General features: G+C 41.3%; 1 protein-coding gene across 2 annotated transcripts in view; it reads right to left on the bottom strand.

Annotated features, from left to right (window-relative positions):
- The window catches only part of cacna1g (calcium channel, voltage-dependent, T type, alpha 1G subunit), a 360201-nt gene extending 346652 nt beyond the window's left edge, over nt 1–13549 (bottom strand). For both annotated transcript variants that reach the window (XM_072242528.1, XM_072242529.1), the window contains exons 1-2: nt 13430–13549; nt 2147–2280 (exon numbers count right to left, since the gene is read on the bottom strand). In XM_072242528.1, coding sequence (XP_072098629.1) covers nt 2147–2280; nt 13430–13522 — 227 coding nt within the window. In that variant the 5' untranslated portion in view covers nt 13523–13549. The remainder of the gene's footprint in view (nt 1–2146; nt 2281–13429) is intronic.
- Nucleotides 13550–18255: the final 4706 nt, after the last annotated feature.

Genomic DNA, 18255 nt, shown 5'->3' with positions numbered 1-18255 from the left:
ATGAATGTGTGTTTAAAAAAATGACACATTTTGATTTTATTACAGTAACGAATTGAATAAATATGAAAGTACACTTAGGTAAGTACTAGACAGTGGAATTTAGATCACAAACAAGAGAAAATCTGCAGATGCTGGAAATCCAAGCAACATACACACACACAAAATGCTGGAAAGCAGGCCAAAGGAATTTAGATTCTGTAAAATAGACTATATCTCACCACTGTGGATGACTTTATATTGGGGAGGGTGATCCTAGGTGTCCAATTCGAGAGACTGCAAAAATCTCATGAGGGCAGTATGGTTGATTTAATCTACATGGACTTCAGAAAGGCATTAAACAATGTCTCACATACGAAATTGGTCCAAAGAATTCATGAGGTACAAGGCAGGTTGTCAAATTGGTTCCATACTTGGCTTGTGATAGGATAACTGTTGGAAACGGTGATAGTTTTGTTTTACCTGGAAGCCATTACCAGTGATATACCATAGTTACTGGTGCTGGGATCCTACAGTTTGTTATAACTATATAACAATTACAGCACAGAAACAGGCCATCTCGGCCCTTCTAGTCCATGCCGAACTCTTACTCTCACCTAGTCCCACCGACCTGCACTCAGCCCATAACCCTCCATTCCTTTCCTGTCCATATATCTATCCAATTTAACTTTAAACGACAACATCAAACTTGCCTCTACCACTTCTGCTGGAAGCTCGTTCCACACAGCTACCACTCTCTGAGTAAAGAAGTTCCCCTCAAGTTACCCCTAAACTTTTGCCCTTTAACTCTCAATTCATGTCCTCTTGTTTGAATCTCCCCCATTCTCAATGGAAAAAGCCTATCCACGTCAACTCTATCAATCCCCCTCATAATTTTAAACACCTCTGTCAAGTACCCCCCTCAACCTTCTACGCTCCAAAGAATAAAGACCTAACTTGTTCAACCTTTCTCTGTAACTTAGGAGATGAAACCCAGGCAACATTTTAGTAAATTTCCTCTGTACTCTCTCAATTTTATTGACATCTTTCCTATAATTCGGTGACCAGAACTGCACACAATACTCCAAATTTGGAGTTATATGCTTTAATGATTTTGATTTGGATTAGTCATAGTGTCATAGAAAAGTACAGCACAGCAACAAGCCCTTCAGCCCATCTACTCTGTGCAAAATCATTTAAACTGTCTACTCCCATCGATCTGCACTGGGACCATAGCCCTCCATACCACTACCATCCATGTTCCTATCCAAACTTCTCTTAATCGTTGAAATTGAGCTTGCAGGCACCATTTCTGTTGGCATCTTGTTCCACAATCTTAAGACCCTCCGAGTGAAAAACTTTTACCTCATGTTCTCCTTAAACTTTTCACCTTTCACCCTTAATCCATAACCTTTGTTTGTAGTCCCTCCCAACTTCTGTGGAAAATGCCTGCTTGTATTTACTATTTCCATACCCCTCATAATTTTGTACACCTCGATCAAATCTCCTCTCAATCTTCTACGTTCCAAGGGATAAAATCCTAATCTATTAAATTTTTCCTTATAATTCATGTCTGTGTCCTCTAGACTCAGCAACATCCTTGTAGAAGGTAAGTTTGCAAGTGCCATGAACATTGGTGGTGATGTTGATAGTGAGGAGAGGTACAGGGCTCAGGATGCTGTTGATCGGTTGGGGAGATTAATCCTGATCAATCTTTGGAGCTCCAGAAATGGCAGGACATACGTAATCTGAGGAGTTTTTTTTTTCACCCAGAGTGTGCTTGAGATATGGAACCTACTGTGGATGATGGAGGCAGGAAATATCATGATATCTAAGAAGTATTTGGACTTTAATTACCAAGGTATTGAAAGCTATAGACCAACGGAATTAGTGTAAATAGTTACTTGGTGGTTGGTGTGGACAGAATGGATCGGAGAGCTCTATGACTTCAGGACAGGTTGGGTTGAGTGGACTGCTTCCACTTTGCATGATTTCATGATTCTCTGTATGGAAAGGTATCCACTGGTCAGTGTGCATGAGTTGCACAAAATGGGCTGTTTCCCTGCTGTATAATTTCATGACTTTGTACTTCAATAGCTTCCACTATGTAAACAATTCTCATATAAAGCAAACAAAAGGCACCAAGACAAATAAAGAACTGAGAACTTACCCAGCAACAACAATGAAAAAATCAAGACGGTTCCAAGTGTCACCAAGGTAGCACTTTGGGCCAAAGATGCCCAGCGCAATCATCTTGGCAATCATCTCCACAGCAAAGAATGCAAAGATGAAGTCATCAAATCCCTGAAAGACAGAATAACCAGTCAGAATGTCATACTTCAATGGAGCCTAAGCAGGAGCTTCAGGATGCTTCTGCCGACTGCTTTAAAAGATCTGACATTTATAAGATAGGATCTCAAACAACCTGTCAGAGGGCAACCAGAAAAAAAATCCACACAGTGGAAAGTTATTTATGCTGTAATGGTAATGGCGCCACTGTCGTCTCTTCAACTTGGAAATCAAACTCTCCTTCAATTAATTCTTCTCCTTCACTGTGAGTGTGGAATTAAACTTTAAAGATGCAGTCAAATATTGTTTACTGAACGAGGCTGCCTGTCACAAGCTGTGACTTGTGTTTTCAATTCCTTGAAAAATTGGAATATCTGAGTAGTATTGTTGGAACATAAAAACACAGTCGGCCATTCTGCCCATCTAACCTTTTTTTATTCTTAGTTTGGACCTTATTTCCATTTATGCACTTCAGTTCCATAATCCTTAACACCCCCTTGAGAAAAAAATATATGAAAAGCAATTTTGCATTTCCTTTCAACACTCAGCCTTGATAGCTTTCTGGGATATTGTTTTTGGTGAGTGTCACTCAAGTGGAATGCCAATTAGGGAAGATGAATTTTGGGATACATTCAAATTAGGGAGGAGATAATGGTTGGGAATATTGGAGAAGGTGCAGTGTTGGATAGGGTGTAGATTTTGTTGAGAACAGGGAGGTCAATTAGTCTTATTCAACTGTGGGAAATAAAATTATAACCTAGGAGGTATTTGACAGTTGCTAAGGTGACAACACTTATCACATCCTCTTAGTGACATCCACCAACAGGGCACTTACACAGTGCCAATCTTTACACCCCTCCCCCCATCGTGCATTTTTAGGTGTTTTAGTTGTTAATACAAACAACGCATTTCACTGTATGTTTTGATGTGAACATGGTAAAAATATCTGAATCTGAATCTCAGCAGGTCAATGGAAAGGAATAAACAGTCAATGCTTCGGGCAGAGATCCTTCATCAGGACTGGAAGGGAAGGGGGAAGAAGGCAGAAAAAGATGGTGAGGAAGGGGAGGGGGGAAGAAGGAGAAGTATAAGCTAGAAGATGATAGGTGAAGTAAGGTGGGTTGGGGAGGTGGGGTGAAGTAAAAAGCTGGGAGGTGCTATATGGAAAAAGGGCTGAAGAAAGAGGAACATCATAGGAGAGGAGAGTGGATCAGGGGAGAAAGGTTTGGAAGTGGGGCACCGGGAGAGGTGATAGGTAGGTGAAGAGAAGAGGTAAGGGGGAAGCAAATCTGAATCTTTAGCTAATCATAAGCTGCCCAATTTATACAGCTGAAATTTGTTCATCACACCAATTGGAATAACAAACTGTATGAGCTTCAATCTGCAGTTCAGGCAAAACCAGATGCCAACAGCAATTACTGCAACTAATGGAGATCAACCTGTACTAAATCTCATCATAAAGAATTAGATTTAATATGAATGATGCTCATCTCCTGACATTTTCTGCAATGTGGTGGCTGACGGGGTGAAACATGGAGAATTGAATTCGATTCAGCAACTTTCACACTTTAATATAGTAATGCTGTACAAGATAAATTCATCTTCAGAAAAGTATAATAATTTGCAGAAGCTTAGTTTTTCCAAGGCTTTCACTGATGTCAGCCTTCCATTAAAAATTACTTCAAATCTGCCTTCTCTGCTGAGGAAATTGAGAAGAAAAAGTCCCTTTGCATTAAAGAATGAGTGAAGTTTGAGAGTCATGAACTTGACTTTGCTATGCCAACATTCTCGAAGTCTAAGGCTTTCTGGAATCATTGCTTAACCTTCCTGACCCTATTGTGGACAATATATTAGAGGACAACCATGGAGATTTTTAAAGTATGTTTTTTAATTATAAAAATATTGAGTAACAGTGAGGTACTGTTGTTTAATTGAGGGAATTGGATGGAGGTGGGAGTCTGTGTGTTTAAACCCTTTAGGAATGCATCCAAGTGAAGTCAGGTTCCCTAACCAATGCCTGAGATACATCCTAGGATGCACTGGGACACATCGTCAGTGATGTAACCTGGGGTCATCGGGTGTTTTGGGTCTTTCAACATCAGACACTCTCGCCTGGGTGTCCCAGACTGGGTTGATCAGGCTCTGGTTTTTGTCCCAGCAGCATCGGTCCACGGATCAGACCTCTTGATCCATAGACATCTGGAGGCTCGCTCAACAGCCTCTGTGATGGTCCTGATGGCTCTTTTATAAACATGAGAAGACTTGAAAGATCGGGAGATTGGGAGCTGTTGGTATCTGGCAGAGAGAGAGGAGGTGAGGCTGGAGGTAGCTCATCCATGGTCATATGAATGCATGGCAGGCTTAAGGGAAAGAGCGGCCTACTCCTGCTCCTGTTTTCTTGTGTTCCTGAGGTAAGTAGTTTTTGTTTTTTACTTGTTATTCTTGTATTTTTGTATTGAATTCCCCAGATCCCTCTGACCTCTGGAATGTGACCTTGATAATCATTTATACTGTATAAATTTAAAACAAAGAATTCTGATCCTATCCTTAAGCAACTTGTATGTGGATGACCAGATATAATTGTAACACCCTGACAGTCGCAGGGACAGAGATCGTAGGGAACCAGAACCCAGATATGATATCTATCATCTCTCATTGATTGAACAGACTCTCGTTGGTTGCTTCTGCAGTTACTTAGCCTTTGGTGCATAATCAGAATTCCCAAATCTGCTATTTGTTATGTAATTATTGAGGAATATCCATGTATCCTGAATGTTAACAGTGACATTTGTCCATAGTGACCCTTGCAAGTTACATTACCCTGTAAATCTTATTATATTTGCTGAAATGTAAAGAACGAACATTTGGGTGCAGTTTCTGCCTCTGTTATCAATCCCATCTTATCTTGAAAGCCATGGAGGGACACCAGTTCATGAGAAGTATAAGGGGAGTCCATTTGGGGTTTGAAGCAAAGATAAAACAAATGTGGCAAGCATGTCAAGTTTGACACGGAGGCTGGTTGTTTGCAATTAATAAACTGATAATAAACTACCCCATAACTAGCGCATGACCTACAATCACAGAGGTTTTTGATAAGGTAAAATGATGGGAAACTATTACAGGGGCTCCCTAGATGACAGAAAGACCTGACTTTGAAAATCTGACTTTACGCAAATTCTTTCATAAATGCTTTATTAGGTTAACAAATAATGTTAAAATATTTCTCAGAATTCATAAACAACTAAATAATATATATAGGATGTTCAATTCATGTTTGGGTGAACGTGGAAGAAATTCAGTGAAATAGAATATTATAGGAAATGTATGCAGAGTGTACAACATAGGCACCTATAGGAAAAGAATGGCAGTATAATGCAGTACTGAGGGAAAGCAGAGCAGTACACCAAGGAGGGGATTTTGGGCTATGGGTTCTTATTTTGGTTTTTGGGGATATTCGATGGACTAACGGAAAAATTGGTTTATAGCTGGTTCTCGCCTTTTGTAACCTAAGATACAACAGGGCACAGAAGCTCTGCTGCTGCCTCACGACTCTAATGAATCAGGCTCGATCTTACCCTTGGGTGCTGTCTCTGTGGAGCCTACACAGTCTCTCTGTGACATAATGGGTTCCCTCGATTGCAATGATTCCCTCCTGCATCCTAAAGATGTACCGATTAATTGGTCACTGTAGATTTCCTCTAGTGTTCTGGTGAGTAGTAGAACCTGGGGGAATTTGATGGAAGTTTGGGGAGATAAACCAGTATGGTTAATATAGAGTTAGTGTTAATGTGTACATGATGGTCATTCTGGGGCTGGAGAGCTGAAGGGCCTGTTCCCACACTCCTTGATTTCATCTACGACGAGAGACTACACAAAATGGGAGGATACTGAGAAGGTGTACAGAAATTTAGAGGTATTATACTTTCTTAAGTTTTTCATGATGCATCTCAAGTTTGTGCCTGCTCTCGAAGCAATCTGAACATTCCTATTCTCCAACAATTTTCTTTCTTCTATTCATATGGACTTCAACTTACCATCCTCATACACTAGGGGTAATCTACGGTAGCCAATCAATCCAATAACATTTCATTTGAGTCTAAATCTGAATGAATATGCCACAGTTGTCACTGACTTCATCAAGACCTGTCTGAATATGTGTGTGCCTTTGAGACTGTACCAGACACACCCAAACCAAAAGCCATGGAAAAACCAGAAGATTTGAATCTGATAAGGGCTATATCTGTGGCATTCAAGACCGGTGCTCCAGAACTATACAAGAAGTCCAAGGTACAACCAATGGAGGGATGTTATAAGAACGTAAAAACATTCTGATTGAAGTTAGAGGTGGAACCAGACACACACTAGCTCTGGCCAGGTTTGCAGGCCTTTATTTTCTACAAGGTGAAACCTGACACCATGAATGGCTGTGCTGCTTCACTCACAGATGAGCCCAATGCCTTTCATGCACGCTTTGAAAGTGAGAATAAAACTACAACTGTGCGAATCCATACAGCATCTGGTGACCCTGTGATCTCTGTTTTGGAGGCTGATGTCATGTGTTCATTCAAAAGGTTGAACCCTTGCAAGGCACCAGGTCCAAATGGTAGGGTTCTGAAGACCTGTGCCTACCAACTAGCAGGAGTGCTCAACACAGAAACATAGAGTGTTCAAGGACACCTTCAATCTCCACTGTTGCAGATGGAAGTTACCACCTGCTCCAAAAGGGTGTCAGCAATACCAATGACCAAGAAGAGCAGAGTGAATTGCCTCAATGACTATTGCCCAGTTGCACTCACATCTACTGTGATAAAATGCTTTGAGAGGTTGGTCATGGCTAGAATGGTCCAGGTCCTAAGCAAGGACCTGGACCTGTTGCCATATGCTTATCACTATAATAGGTCTATAGTGGATGAAATCTTACTGGTTTTCCACTGGGCCTTGGATCACCTGGACAATAGCAAAACCTACATTCAACTGCTGTTTATTAATTACAGCTCAGCAGCGTTCAATGCCATCATACACTCAGTACTAACCAACAAGCATCAAAACCTGGGCCTCTGTATCTCCCTCTGCACCAGGATCCTTGACTTCCTCAGCGGGAGACTACAGACTGTGTGGAGTCTCCTCCTTGCTCACAATCAACACTGGCACACTTCAAGGATGTGTGCTTAGCCCAACATCTTTGACGATCTATCCTGGGCCCAAAGTATTGAGGCAATTACAAAGAAGTTCATTAAGAGTTTGAGGAGACTTGTTATGTCATCAAAGCATCTTGCAAATTTCTACCAATGTACTGCGGAGGGCATTCTAACTGATTGCAGTATGGAGGGGCACTGCCCAGGAAAAAGCTGTAGAAATTTGCAGACTCAGCCAGTTCCATCATGGGCACTAGCCTCTCCAGCATCAAGGACTTCTTCAAAACACAACACCTCAAAAAGCTGGCAATCATCATTAAGGACTCCCATCACCCAGGACATGCCCTCTTCCTATTGCTATCATCAAGAAGGAGGTACAGGAGCCTGAAAACACACACTTAGTGCTTTAGGAACAGCTTTGTCCATGCCACCATCATATTTCTGAATAGATAATAAGCTCATATGAACTATCTCACTACTTTTTGCTCTCTTTTTGCACTGCCTATTTAATTAAATTATATGTATATTGTTATTGTAATGTATTGTTTTTTGAATTATTATGTATTGCATTGTATTGCATTATATCCTATCTTGAATTCTGGTCCTTAATCTCGTGTATGTAATAAAAAAAATTGTGGAAAATTTGTGATAAGCAAATACCTTGAATAATAAGGTCTTTGTTATTGCCTAGTAACCTATTAGCTTTAATATGTATGAGAAGAAATATTTAATGAAGACCTGACCTTGTTCTATTAATGTATGGACACTAACAGACAATCTGAATGTTAATGTGTACAAAATGAAAGCATAATTGCTTTCAAACGCATCATGGCTACTTAACCTTCCAAGGCTTTCAAAAGAGCTTTTCCCAATTTATGTCAAAACTGATGCTGATGAGCAAATTCCACTGACACTAATCTCTGTAGTATATAATGTATCTCTGAGCTTTTGAAACACCACTGCCCATATATTGCAGCTTTCAAAGAAAAATGTTTTCTTCAATTTCCAAACTCTGTCACATACTCCAACCCCAATGTTTCCTGTGTGTTAATGATAAAATGGCAAAAGCCGCTCAATTGTTTTTCTAGCATAAATTCATTAGAAATTATTTTTGTTGTTTTGATGTGCACTGTGGTTGGTTTTGTTATTATTCACAGATGCACTCCACCTCACCAACATTTTCATTTTTTCCCAAACTTCCTGTGCCTTGGCTCAGTACTTTCTTAAATTCTGCTCATTTCAACAGCTTCTGGTTCTGACAAAAGTTCATTGACTTGAAATGTTCAGAATCAGAATCAGGTTTATTATCACTGAACTGTGTCATGAAATTTGTTGTTTTGTACCAACAGTGCAGTGCAAACATAAAAAATAATGACTTGTGACAATGAGAAATATAAAGGAAACAATAAGTAATGCAAAAAGAGTGCAAAAAGTGAGGTAGTGTTTATGGTCTGTTGGGGGTGGGGGAGGGAGGTGTCATCAGGACTCTTTTATTCGGTGAATGTGTTCTTGTGTGTAACTGTTGGTTATATGTTTTATCACCTTGACCACGTGGCTCATTTGGCTGTATTCATGAGTACTCATGCATGGTTAAATGACAATTAAACTCAAAACTTGAACTTGAAACTTGAAGTGTGTCTTGGTTGATTGTCAGTGAGAAGGAGATGTTATTTCCAATCTGCACTGACCGGTCTTCTGATGAGGAAGTCAAGGATGTAGTTGCAGACGGAGGTATAGAAGTTTGTTTGTACACTGGGGACGATGGTGTTGAACGCCGAGGTACAATTGTTAAACAGCAGCCTGGCATGTTGTGCAGGTGATCCAAGGCTAAGTGGTGAGTTTGCATCCACTGTAGACCTATTGTGGTGGTAGGCTATTTGCAGCGGGTCCAGGCCCTTGCTCAGTCAGAAGTTATTTCTAGCCATAAGCCACCTCTCAAAGCACTTCATCACAATAGATGTGAGTGCTGCCTGGTGGTAGTCATTGAGGAAGCTCATCCTGCTCTTCTTGGGCACTGTTTTGATAGGTGCCCTTTTGAAACAGGTGATAACTTCCAAATGCAGCAGTCAGAGATTGAAGATGTCCTTGAACACTCTAGCCAGTTGGTTGGCACAGGTTTTCCATGCCCTGCCAGGTTGACCATCAGGTCCTGATGCCTTGCAAGTGTTCACCATCTGGAAAGATATTCTGCTGTCAACCTCTGAGGTAAATATTACAAGGTCATCATAAGCTGCAGAGATTTGTATAGGTATTGTTTTATTCTCTCTTTCAAAGCATGCAAAATGTAACACCTCACGTTTATCAGCATTAAACTCCATCTGAAAGATGGCAGATGGAGTTTAATGCTGATAAATGTGAGGTGTTACATTTTGGTAGGACTAATCAAAATAGGACATACACGGTAAATGGTAGGGCATTGAAGAATGCAGTAGAACAGAGGGATCTAGGAATACTGGTGCATAGTTCCCTGAAGGTGGAATCTCATGTGGATAGGGTGGTGAAGAAAGCTTTTGGTATGCTGGCCTTTATAAATCAGAGCATTGAGTATAGGAGTTGGCATGTAATGTTGAAATTGTACAAGGCATTGGTGAGGCCAAATTTGGAGTATTGTGTACAGTTTTGGTCACCGAATTATAGGAAAGATGTCAACAAAATAGAAAGAGTACAGAGAAGATTTACTAGCATGTTACCTGGGTTTCATCACCTAAGTTATAGAGAAAGGTTGAACAAGTTGGGTCTTTATTCTTTGGAACGTAGAAGGTTGAAGGGGTCTTGATAGAGGTATTTAAAATTATAAGGGGGATAGATAGAGTTGACATGGATAGGCTTTTTCCATTGAGAGTGGGGGAGATTCAAACAAGAGGACATGAGTTGAGAGTTAAAGAGCAAAGTTTAGGGGTAACATGAGGGGGAACTTCTTTACTCAGAGAGTGGTAGCTGTGTGGAACGAGCTTCCAGCAGAAGTGGTTGAGGCAGGTTTGATGTTGTCGTTTAAAGTTAAACTGGATAGCTATAAGGACAGGAAAGGAATGGAGGGTTATGAGTGCAGGTTGGTGGGACTAGGTGAGAGTAAGAGTTTGGCATGGACTAGAAGGGCCGAGATGGCCCGTTTCCGTGCTGTAATTGTTATATGGTTATACATGGTTATAAAGGGCATTGAATTCATTGGGGAATGAAGCATCACAGCCATTGATGATGTTAGGTTTCACCCTGTAGGACACAATGGTCTACAAACCCTACCATAGCTGACATATATCCAATTCTGTCTCTAACTTCACCCGGAACTGGTTTTTTTTGCTCTTAAGATAGCCCTCCGTAGGTCACATCTGGAGTTTTGTGGAGTTCTAGATGACTGGTCTTGAACGCCATCGATCTAGCCCTCAGTAGACCCCAAATCTCTTGATTCATCCGCAGCTTGTGGTTTGGGTATTTGCAGTTTGAAGGCACACACACATCCATGCAGCTCTTGACAAATCTGGTGACAAGCAAGGCATATTCATTCAGATCTAAAGATTATACGGTCCAGTCCACCAATTCAAAGTCGTCCTGTAAGCATTCCTCTGCCTCCTTTAACCATACCTTCACAGTCCTCAGCACTGGTGCTGCGGACTTCAGTCTCTGCCTTAATGCTAAGAGTAAAAGTACAGCCAGGTGATCGGACTTGCCAAGGTGTGGGCTTCAGTTGGCATGGTAAGTGTTCTTGATGGTGGTGGAACACTGGTCAAATGTGTTGGCTCCTCTGGTTTGACAGGTGACATGTTAGTGGTAGTTGGTCAGAGACTTCCTTATGCTTACCTGCTTGAAGTCTCATATGGTGACTGGAAAGGCATCAGGTATACTGTCTTGTGACTGCTGATCATGCTGCTCAGCTCTTCCAGTGCCAGCCTGACGTTGACCAGGCTGGAAAATACACTGCAACCTGGATGAGAGCAGAAAACTCTCTTGGCAGATAAAATGGATGACACTTGTCTGCCAGATGTTCCAGGTCCAGGGAGTAGGATTGGGATAAAACTGCCACATCTGTGCACCATCTTTATTATTCACTGTTCTTCTCTCCCTACAAGTGCTGAGTATTTCCAGCACTTTTTGTTTTAATTTCATTTTGTCAGCATCGACAATATGTTGCTTTTCATTTAATAAATTCATCAGTGCTTACAGGCAAACACCAGCCAGTCAGGACTAGAGCCCTCTGCTCTACTTGCTTTATATGACTGTGTGGTTAAGCACAGCTCCAATGCCATATTGAAATTTGCTGATGACACCACTGTAGTTGGCTGAATCAAAGGTGGTGGCGAATCAGCATATAGGAGGGAGATTGAAAACCTGGCTGAATGGTGCCACAACAACAATCTCTCACTCAATGACGGCAAGGCCAAGGAGATGATTGTTAATTTCAGGAGGGGGAAAATGGAGGTCCATGAGCCAGTCAGAGGTCAGGGAGATCAGAGGTCAGGGAGAGGGTCAGTAACTTTTAATTCGATGGTGTTATCATTTCAGAGGATCTGTCCTGGGTCCAGCATGCAAGTGCAATTACAAAGAAAGTACAGCTGCAGCTCTACTTAGAAGTTTATGAAGATCTGTCACATCATCCAAAACTTTGACAAAATTCTATAGATATGTGGTGGAGAGTATATTGACTGGTTGCATCAAAGCCTGATGTGGAAGAACCAATGTCCTTGTACAGAAAAGCCTGCAAAAAGTAGTGGACAGAGTCCGATCTATCATTGGTAAAGCCCTCCCTCCATTGAGCACATCTGCATGGAGTGCTGTCGCAGGAAAGTAGCGTCCATCATCAAGGGCCCATACCATCCAGGCCATGTTCTCTTCTCGCTGCTGCCGTCAGGAAGAAGGTACATGAGCCTCAGGACCAACTCCACCAGTTGTTACCCCTCAACCATCAGACTCTGGAACCAGAGGGGTAACTTTACTCAATTTCACTCGCCCTATCACAGTCACAACCTATGGACTCACTTTCAAGGACCCTTCATCTCATGCTCTCGATATTTATTGCTTATTTACTTATTAATATGTTTTTCCCTTTCTTCTGTCTTTGTACAGGTAGTTGATTTTTTTTGCATATTGTTTGTTGTCCATCCTGTAGGGTGTGGTCTTTTATTGATTCTATTGTGTTTCTTGTACTTACAGTGGTTGCCCACAAGAAAATGAATCTCAGGATTGTATATAGTGACATGTATGTATTTTAATAATAAATGTACTTTGAACATATGACTGTGACTCCACTATTCAAACTGTTTAACTGTTAATACCAGCCCGCCCTTACCTAACCTGCCTACCTACTCCAGAATTAAGGTAGTTCAGCTGTACAGTGGCAAAGCTCATAGTTAGAGTGCCAGAATGCTATAGTGGGACAGAGTAGGTATGGAAATGAACAAACTACACTTCAGTGGCAACCTGGTTTTTATTTTCTGCTCCCACTATGAAGGTGTAAATAAAATGCTGCCTTTCACGTCTAGCCTATGCATGCCAATGATGTTAAACAAGTACAGTTGTCTCACATTTTTAGGATATAAACAGAGTTGGAATAATATTGTTTGAAACTCTGATTCTTTGACCTGTTCAGATCTGGTGAATTGAATTAGTTCTATACTCCAAATTATGTTTCTTTGGGAAGGAGGAAGAAATAAAGGGCAGTTCTTTAGCGGATGGCAGGGGCTACATAGATAGTGGGGAAGATTTAAAACTTTAAAAGCTCCTTCCCCTCCTCCATCAGTTTTCTGAATAGACATTGAACTAACCCTTGAACACTACCTCACTATTGTTGCACCACTTATTTAATTTAATTTTTAATATATTATGTTTCTCATTGTAACTTATGATATTTTTTATGTATTGCACTGTACTGCTGCTGCAAAACAGCAAATTGCACGACATATATCAGTGATACTAAGCCTGATTCTGATTCTGAAATCCATTAATGTAAGCTAGGTTTGACGTGAAATTTCATATTTTGGCTGACCCAACTCTCCCATCCACTGTTTGTACTTAAGAGATAAATAACATGAGCCTACCTTTAGAATTTTGCAACGTTCTGACTCACAGGTGCTGTCTTCACAGGGCTGGAACATCCCAAGGGTGACACAGTTCAGCATGATGACCAGCATACTCACCCGCTCAAACCATGTAAAAGAGAGCAGTTAAGGAAACATCCAAAAATGGACACAATAGCAAGTTAACTTACAAACAAACTGCAACAAAATGGACAGGAAATGCAGAAATTATTGAGCTAAAGGAAATGATTCACTGAAAGGCTGAACCCAGAGTTGATGGGACTGGATCGGTTGCCTGGGTAACACCTCTGTATGAAACTGTATGGTCCTTTGGACACTGATTGAAACCCACTGGCTTCTCCCAGGGAGATCAGGTAAAGGACCGAAATGGATTAGTGAAGCACTCTGCTGTTTATTTATTTACTGAGATACAGCGTGGAATAAGCCCTTTGAGCCATGCCGTCCAGCAGCTCCAATTTAACCCTAGCCTAATCACGGGACAATTTACCATGACCAATTAATCTAGCAACTGGTACATCTTTGGACTGTGGGAGGAAACCGGAGCACCCGGAGGAAACTCATGTGTCACAGGGAGACCTGTGCAGGCAGTACCCGGGGTCGCTGGAACTGTAAAGTGCTGTGCTAGCCACTAAGTGACTGTGCTGCCCCAAGCATGTTTTGTAGAAAACATGTACATTCAAGCATTTGGTTTCTATGGATCATTGTGAATGAATGCTTCAACATTAAAAGAAAACAAAAAAAGTTAAACTTATAACCGCACAAAGAGGACAATCCTTTGTACTTTTCTGAGATTAGCTCCCTTTGGCTTGAGTACTCTTTTCCCTTTATCAGAGGTGAATAAAACTAAAGGGCATAGATTTAGAGTAAGAGGTAAGTGACTTAGAAGGGATCTGAGGAAGACTCTTTTCACCCAAACAGCACTAAGTAATTCTGTTATAAGATGATAGTTCTGTTCCTAAGAAAACTTGTTCTATAGAATATTATATTATATAAACAAAACGGTCAATGGGAAAAAGCAGGTGAGGGGCAAGAGAGTTTCATGCTTATAATAAGAATTATTTTTCCCACTGGATTTTCAGAAATAAAGGTTTTTAATAGATACACAATAAATTTATTTTTTTACTAAAAGTACAAAAGGCTGTGTGTAACATAGAACATCATTGCACAAGTATTAATGAAAGCCATTGCTTGTCGATTTCCAAAGTAATTCTCTTAAATGGCCTCCCACAGTAAAACTTGCAGCCTGTGTTCTTATGAGACAATTGTATCCGATTACTGCAGGGAGTTTACATGTAAGCAGTTTTTCCTCCCCTAAGACAGCTTTTACTGCTTGTCATTTTCCAAAGTGATTCTCTTAAATGGCCTCCCGTGGTGAAACTAACAGCCTGTGTCCTCAAGAGGCGATGATGTCTGATTACCTTGGGGATAATTCCTGATCAAAATTGCATTATATCCAGTTCAGCTCACATAACAGAAACAGTGTTCCCTAATTCATCAATTGTGTTATATCCAATTTGTATTCGAACATAGAACAATGCAGTCCGTGACCTTCTGCCCACAATGAGCTGACCGATATAAACATACTCCTTGATCAATCTAGCCCTTCCCTCTACTCAACCCATAACCCTCCATACTTCTTACATCCATGTGCCTATCTAAGAGTTTCTTAAATGTCCCTATTGTATCAGCCTCTACTGTCACCCTCAGCAGTGTGTCCCAGGGACCTATGATTCTATGTAAAATATCTCTTCTGACCTAAACTTCCCTCCATTCACCTTCAATAGGTTCAACAGGTACATTTAATGTCAGAGAGATGTATACAATATACATCCTGAAATACTTTTTCTTCCCAAACATCCATAAAAACAGAGGAGTGGCCAAAAGAATGAATGACTGTTAAACATTAGAACGCCAAAGCTCCCTCCCACACACATGCAGCAGCAAGCAATGACCCCCCTCTCCAAGCAAAATAGCTTCGGTGCCCTCCACCAAGCACTCAAGCGTACAGCAAAGCATCAATAAAGACACAGACTTGCAGTTCCCCAAAGCCTACACGTTCACCTGGTAATTCGACATACCACGGGCTCTCTCTCTCTCTTTCTCTCTCCCTAATAAGGGAAAAAGAGCTATTATATCCAATTTGTGTTAGAATATTGTGTTAGACTACATATCTTCTGGTATTGGCCATTGTTGCACTGGGGAAAGGATGCTGCTGTCCACTCAATCTATGCTTCCCATAATTGATACACCACTATCAATTCACCTCTCATGCTCCATTGATCCAAATGAAAAGTCCTAGTTCGCACAAAATGTTTTCTTAAGCTATGCCTTCTAACCCAGGCAGCCTCCAGGTAAATCTCCTCTGAGCCCTCTCTAAAGCTTCCGTGTTCTGGAGATCTGCTTACAGAGGAACAGATGTACCTGGAAAGCAATGCCAGAGAGTGTTGTGGAAGCAGAGTCAATAACAATGTTTCAAACTGCCGAGGATTGAAGGCTACAGGCCAAATGCTTGAAGTAAGATTGAGATGGATAGCTACCTACTGGTCAGCACGGATCCGGTGGGTCGAATGGCCTGATTCTATGATGTGTGACTCTTGTCTTCCGAAGGTACTGCCTCTACTTGGAATAGCAGCCGGAGCATATGCGACATGAACCTAGACCATGGATGCATCGGAGACATTGTCAGCAGCAGCATCCTTACCTACTCATGATGAAGTAATGTTGATAATTGTCCAAGTTAAAGAAGGGTCTCGGCCCAAAACGTCGACTGTACCTCTTCCTATAGATGCTGCCTGGCCTGCTGCGTTCCACCAGCATTTTGTGTGTGTTGCTTAAAGCTCCTTTGATAGTTTTGGGTAGTGCTTTCACAGCAGGGTACAATGTTGTCTGTTGTGGGTTCACGGTGTGAAAGGTGCTTACCAAGAACATAAAAGCACTGGAGTAGAGTTTGGCCATTCAGCGATGCCAATCTGAACCCACTCTCTCCATACCCCTTGACTTTGTTTTGCACACATAACGCAGCAGCTTCCCAAGAGGTGAAAATCCCCAGATCATTGAAAGGATCAGTGGATATCGCTACAGAGACTGTTTTGGGACCACTCAGGATGGATGAACTAGGATCTTACCAAGGTCTAAATTAAGACTGAAAATTTCCTTAATTTGTGCCACAGTGAAGGAGTTAAACAGTTTCACGGTGTCATTCAAAATGTGGCCTGTCTTCCACGCAAACACCACAATTGATTTTATCCAAAGTGCTGATCAGAAGCTGATTTTTGATACATAGCAGTAGCATGTTACATCTGTAAATCAGCTCTGCCAAGATTAATGCTTTCTGATTCCTCTCAGCCTTCTGCTCTGACCTGGCGTTTTGCAATCCACAGCCAATTCAGAGCAGCACACCAAGGAATGTGTGATCTAAATAATGGCTTCTGTTCAACACTGCTCACCGTGAGCATGTACAAATGAGCCGCACAATGGCCTGGAGAAGTGGCACTTATGCTACAAGTGGCAACAAAGCCACAAACGGAATGAATGAAAAGGTTAGGGTCAGATGAGCAAAATGAGTGAGAAGAGACACTTGAGGACTTGAAACACTGACACTCACTCTGATTACCGTGTGGGGTTATGAGTGGAAATTCTGTCATGTGTACAATGCCCACTCAGTTGCTCCAGAGAAGAGGCCTCTCTTAGCTTAACCAATGAATGCTTCAGGGATTTATTCAGGATCTGAAGAAGCCACTCTTGGCCAATCCCCATCCTAATTGGTATCTGCCCTATGCCACACTCCTCCCCACCACCCACCTGTGGACTACTGCCATTGGAAATGAGGCCTGGGTTATGAATTGACCCAAACAAAAATACGCAGATACTAGAAATCTGAAATATACACAAAATGCTGCGCAGGCTAGGCAGCATCTTTAGAGGGAGAAAACAGCACTTGAATCAAAGACTTTTCTTCATAACTGGATGAAGTTTCTGAATCATTTCTGTTGAAGGGCCTTCTCCCTCCTCAGATACGGTCTGACCTGCTGGGTATCCCAGTATTTTCTGTTTTTATTTCATGATATAATGTTTTAATTTTATAATATAAATGTTTCAAGCCTTCTTTGACTGATATTTCTATGCCGGTGGTTGTATTACAAGTGGCATTGTTTCAGCTGTTCTATTACTCTTGTGTGGTGCCTTGTTCCTATGGATGCCAAGTTTCTGCCCAAGATGCCTTATCCTGAGGCCCGATCCTAAACGATCAGTGCAGACAGATGATTCTCAGGTGAAATAACTGTCCTCAGATGTCTGCTCACATATACACCTTGTAATACAGACTATGTTCATTTTCCCATATCCCCCGCTTGTCAAGTAAAACAGGTACCCTATGCAGCACATCGCTTTCTTAATATGGTTCCAGAGTGTAGGAAGGACAGGCATGTGAAGAATACTCCCCAGAATATTCTTCAGGAAAAGGACTAGAAGTATATATACTGTAAGCCACACACAGCTTTGATTTAAAGCAAAACTGGAGCATTAACCAAAGAGCTTTAGAGCAACAGGTGCCCAATTATTAATCTTTTCGTTACTTTCAGAGTCTAATGAATGACAGCTTGTGTCTCTGCACTGAGAAATTTCCATCCTTAATACAGGAAATAGATAAAGGAAATCCTTCTGACAGATTAGCTGATAAATAAATTCATAGCAGTTGCAATCATATCCTTCCAATTGCCAGGCAGCCTTCTGTCACCGTGACTTCTCCTAACAGAAGCAGATAGAAAAGTGGTGATGATTCATCCTGATAGCTTTGCAGTTTGCCGTAGAGTGAAGGCTAGACTGCA

This window comes from Mobula birostris, chromosome 24, assembly GCF_030028105.1.
Source record: "Mobula birostris isolate sMobBir1 chromosome 24, sMobBir1.hap1, whole genome shotgun sequence".
NCBI classification, from domain to species: domain Eukaryota; kingdom Metazoa; phylum Chordata; class Chondrichthyes; order Myliobatiformes; family Myliobatidae; genus Mobula; species Mobula birostris.
This window is presented reverse-complemented; position numbering and strand designations above follow the sequence as displayed.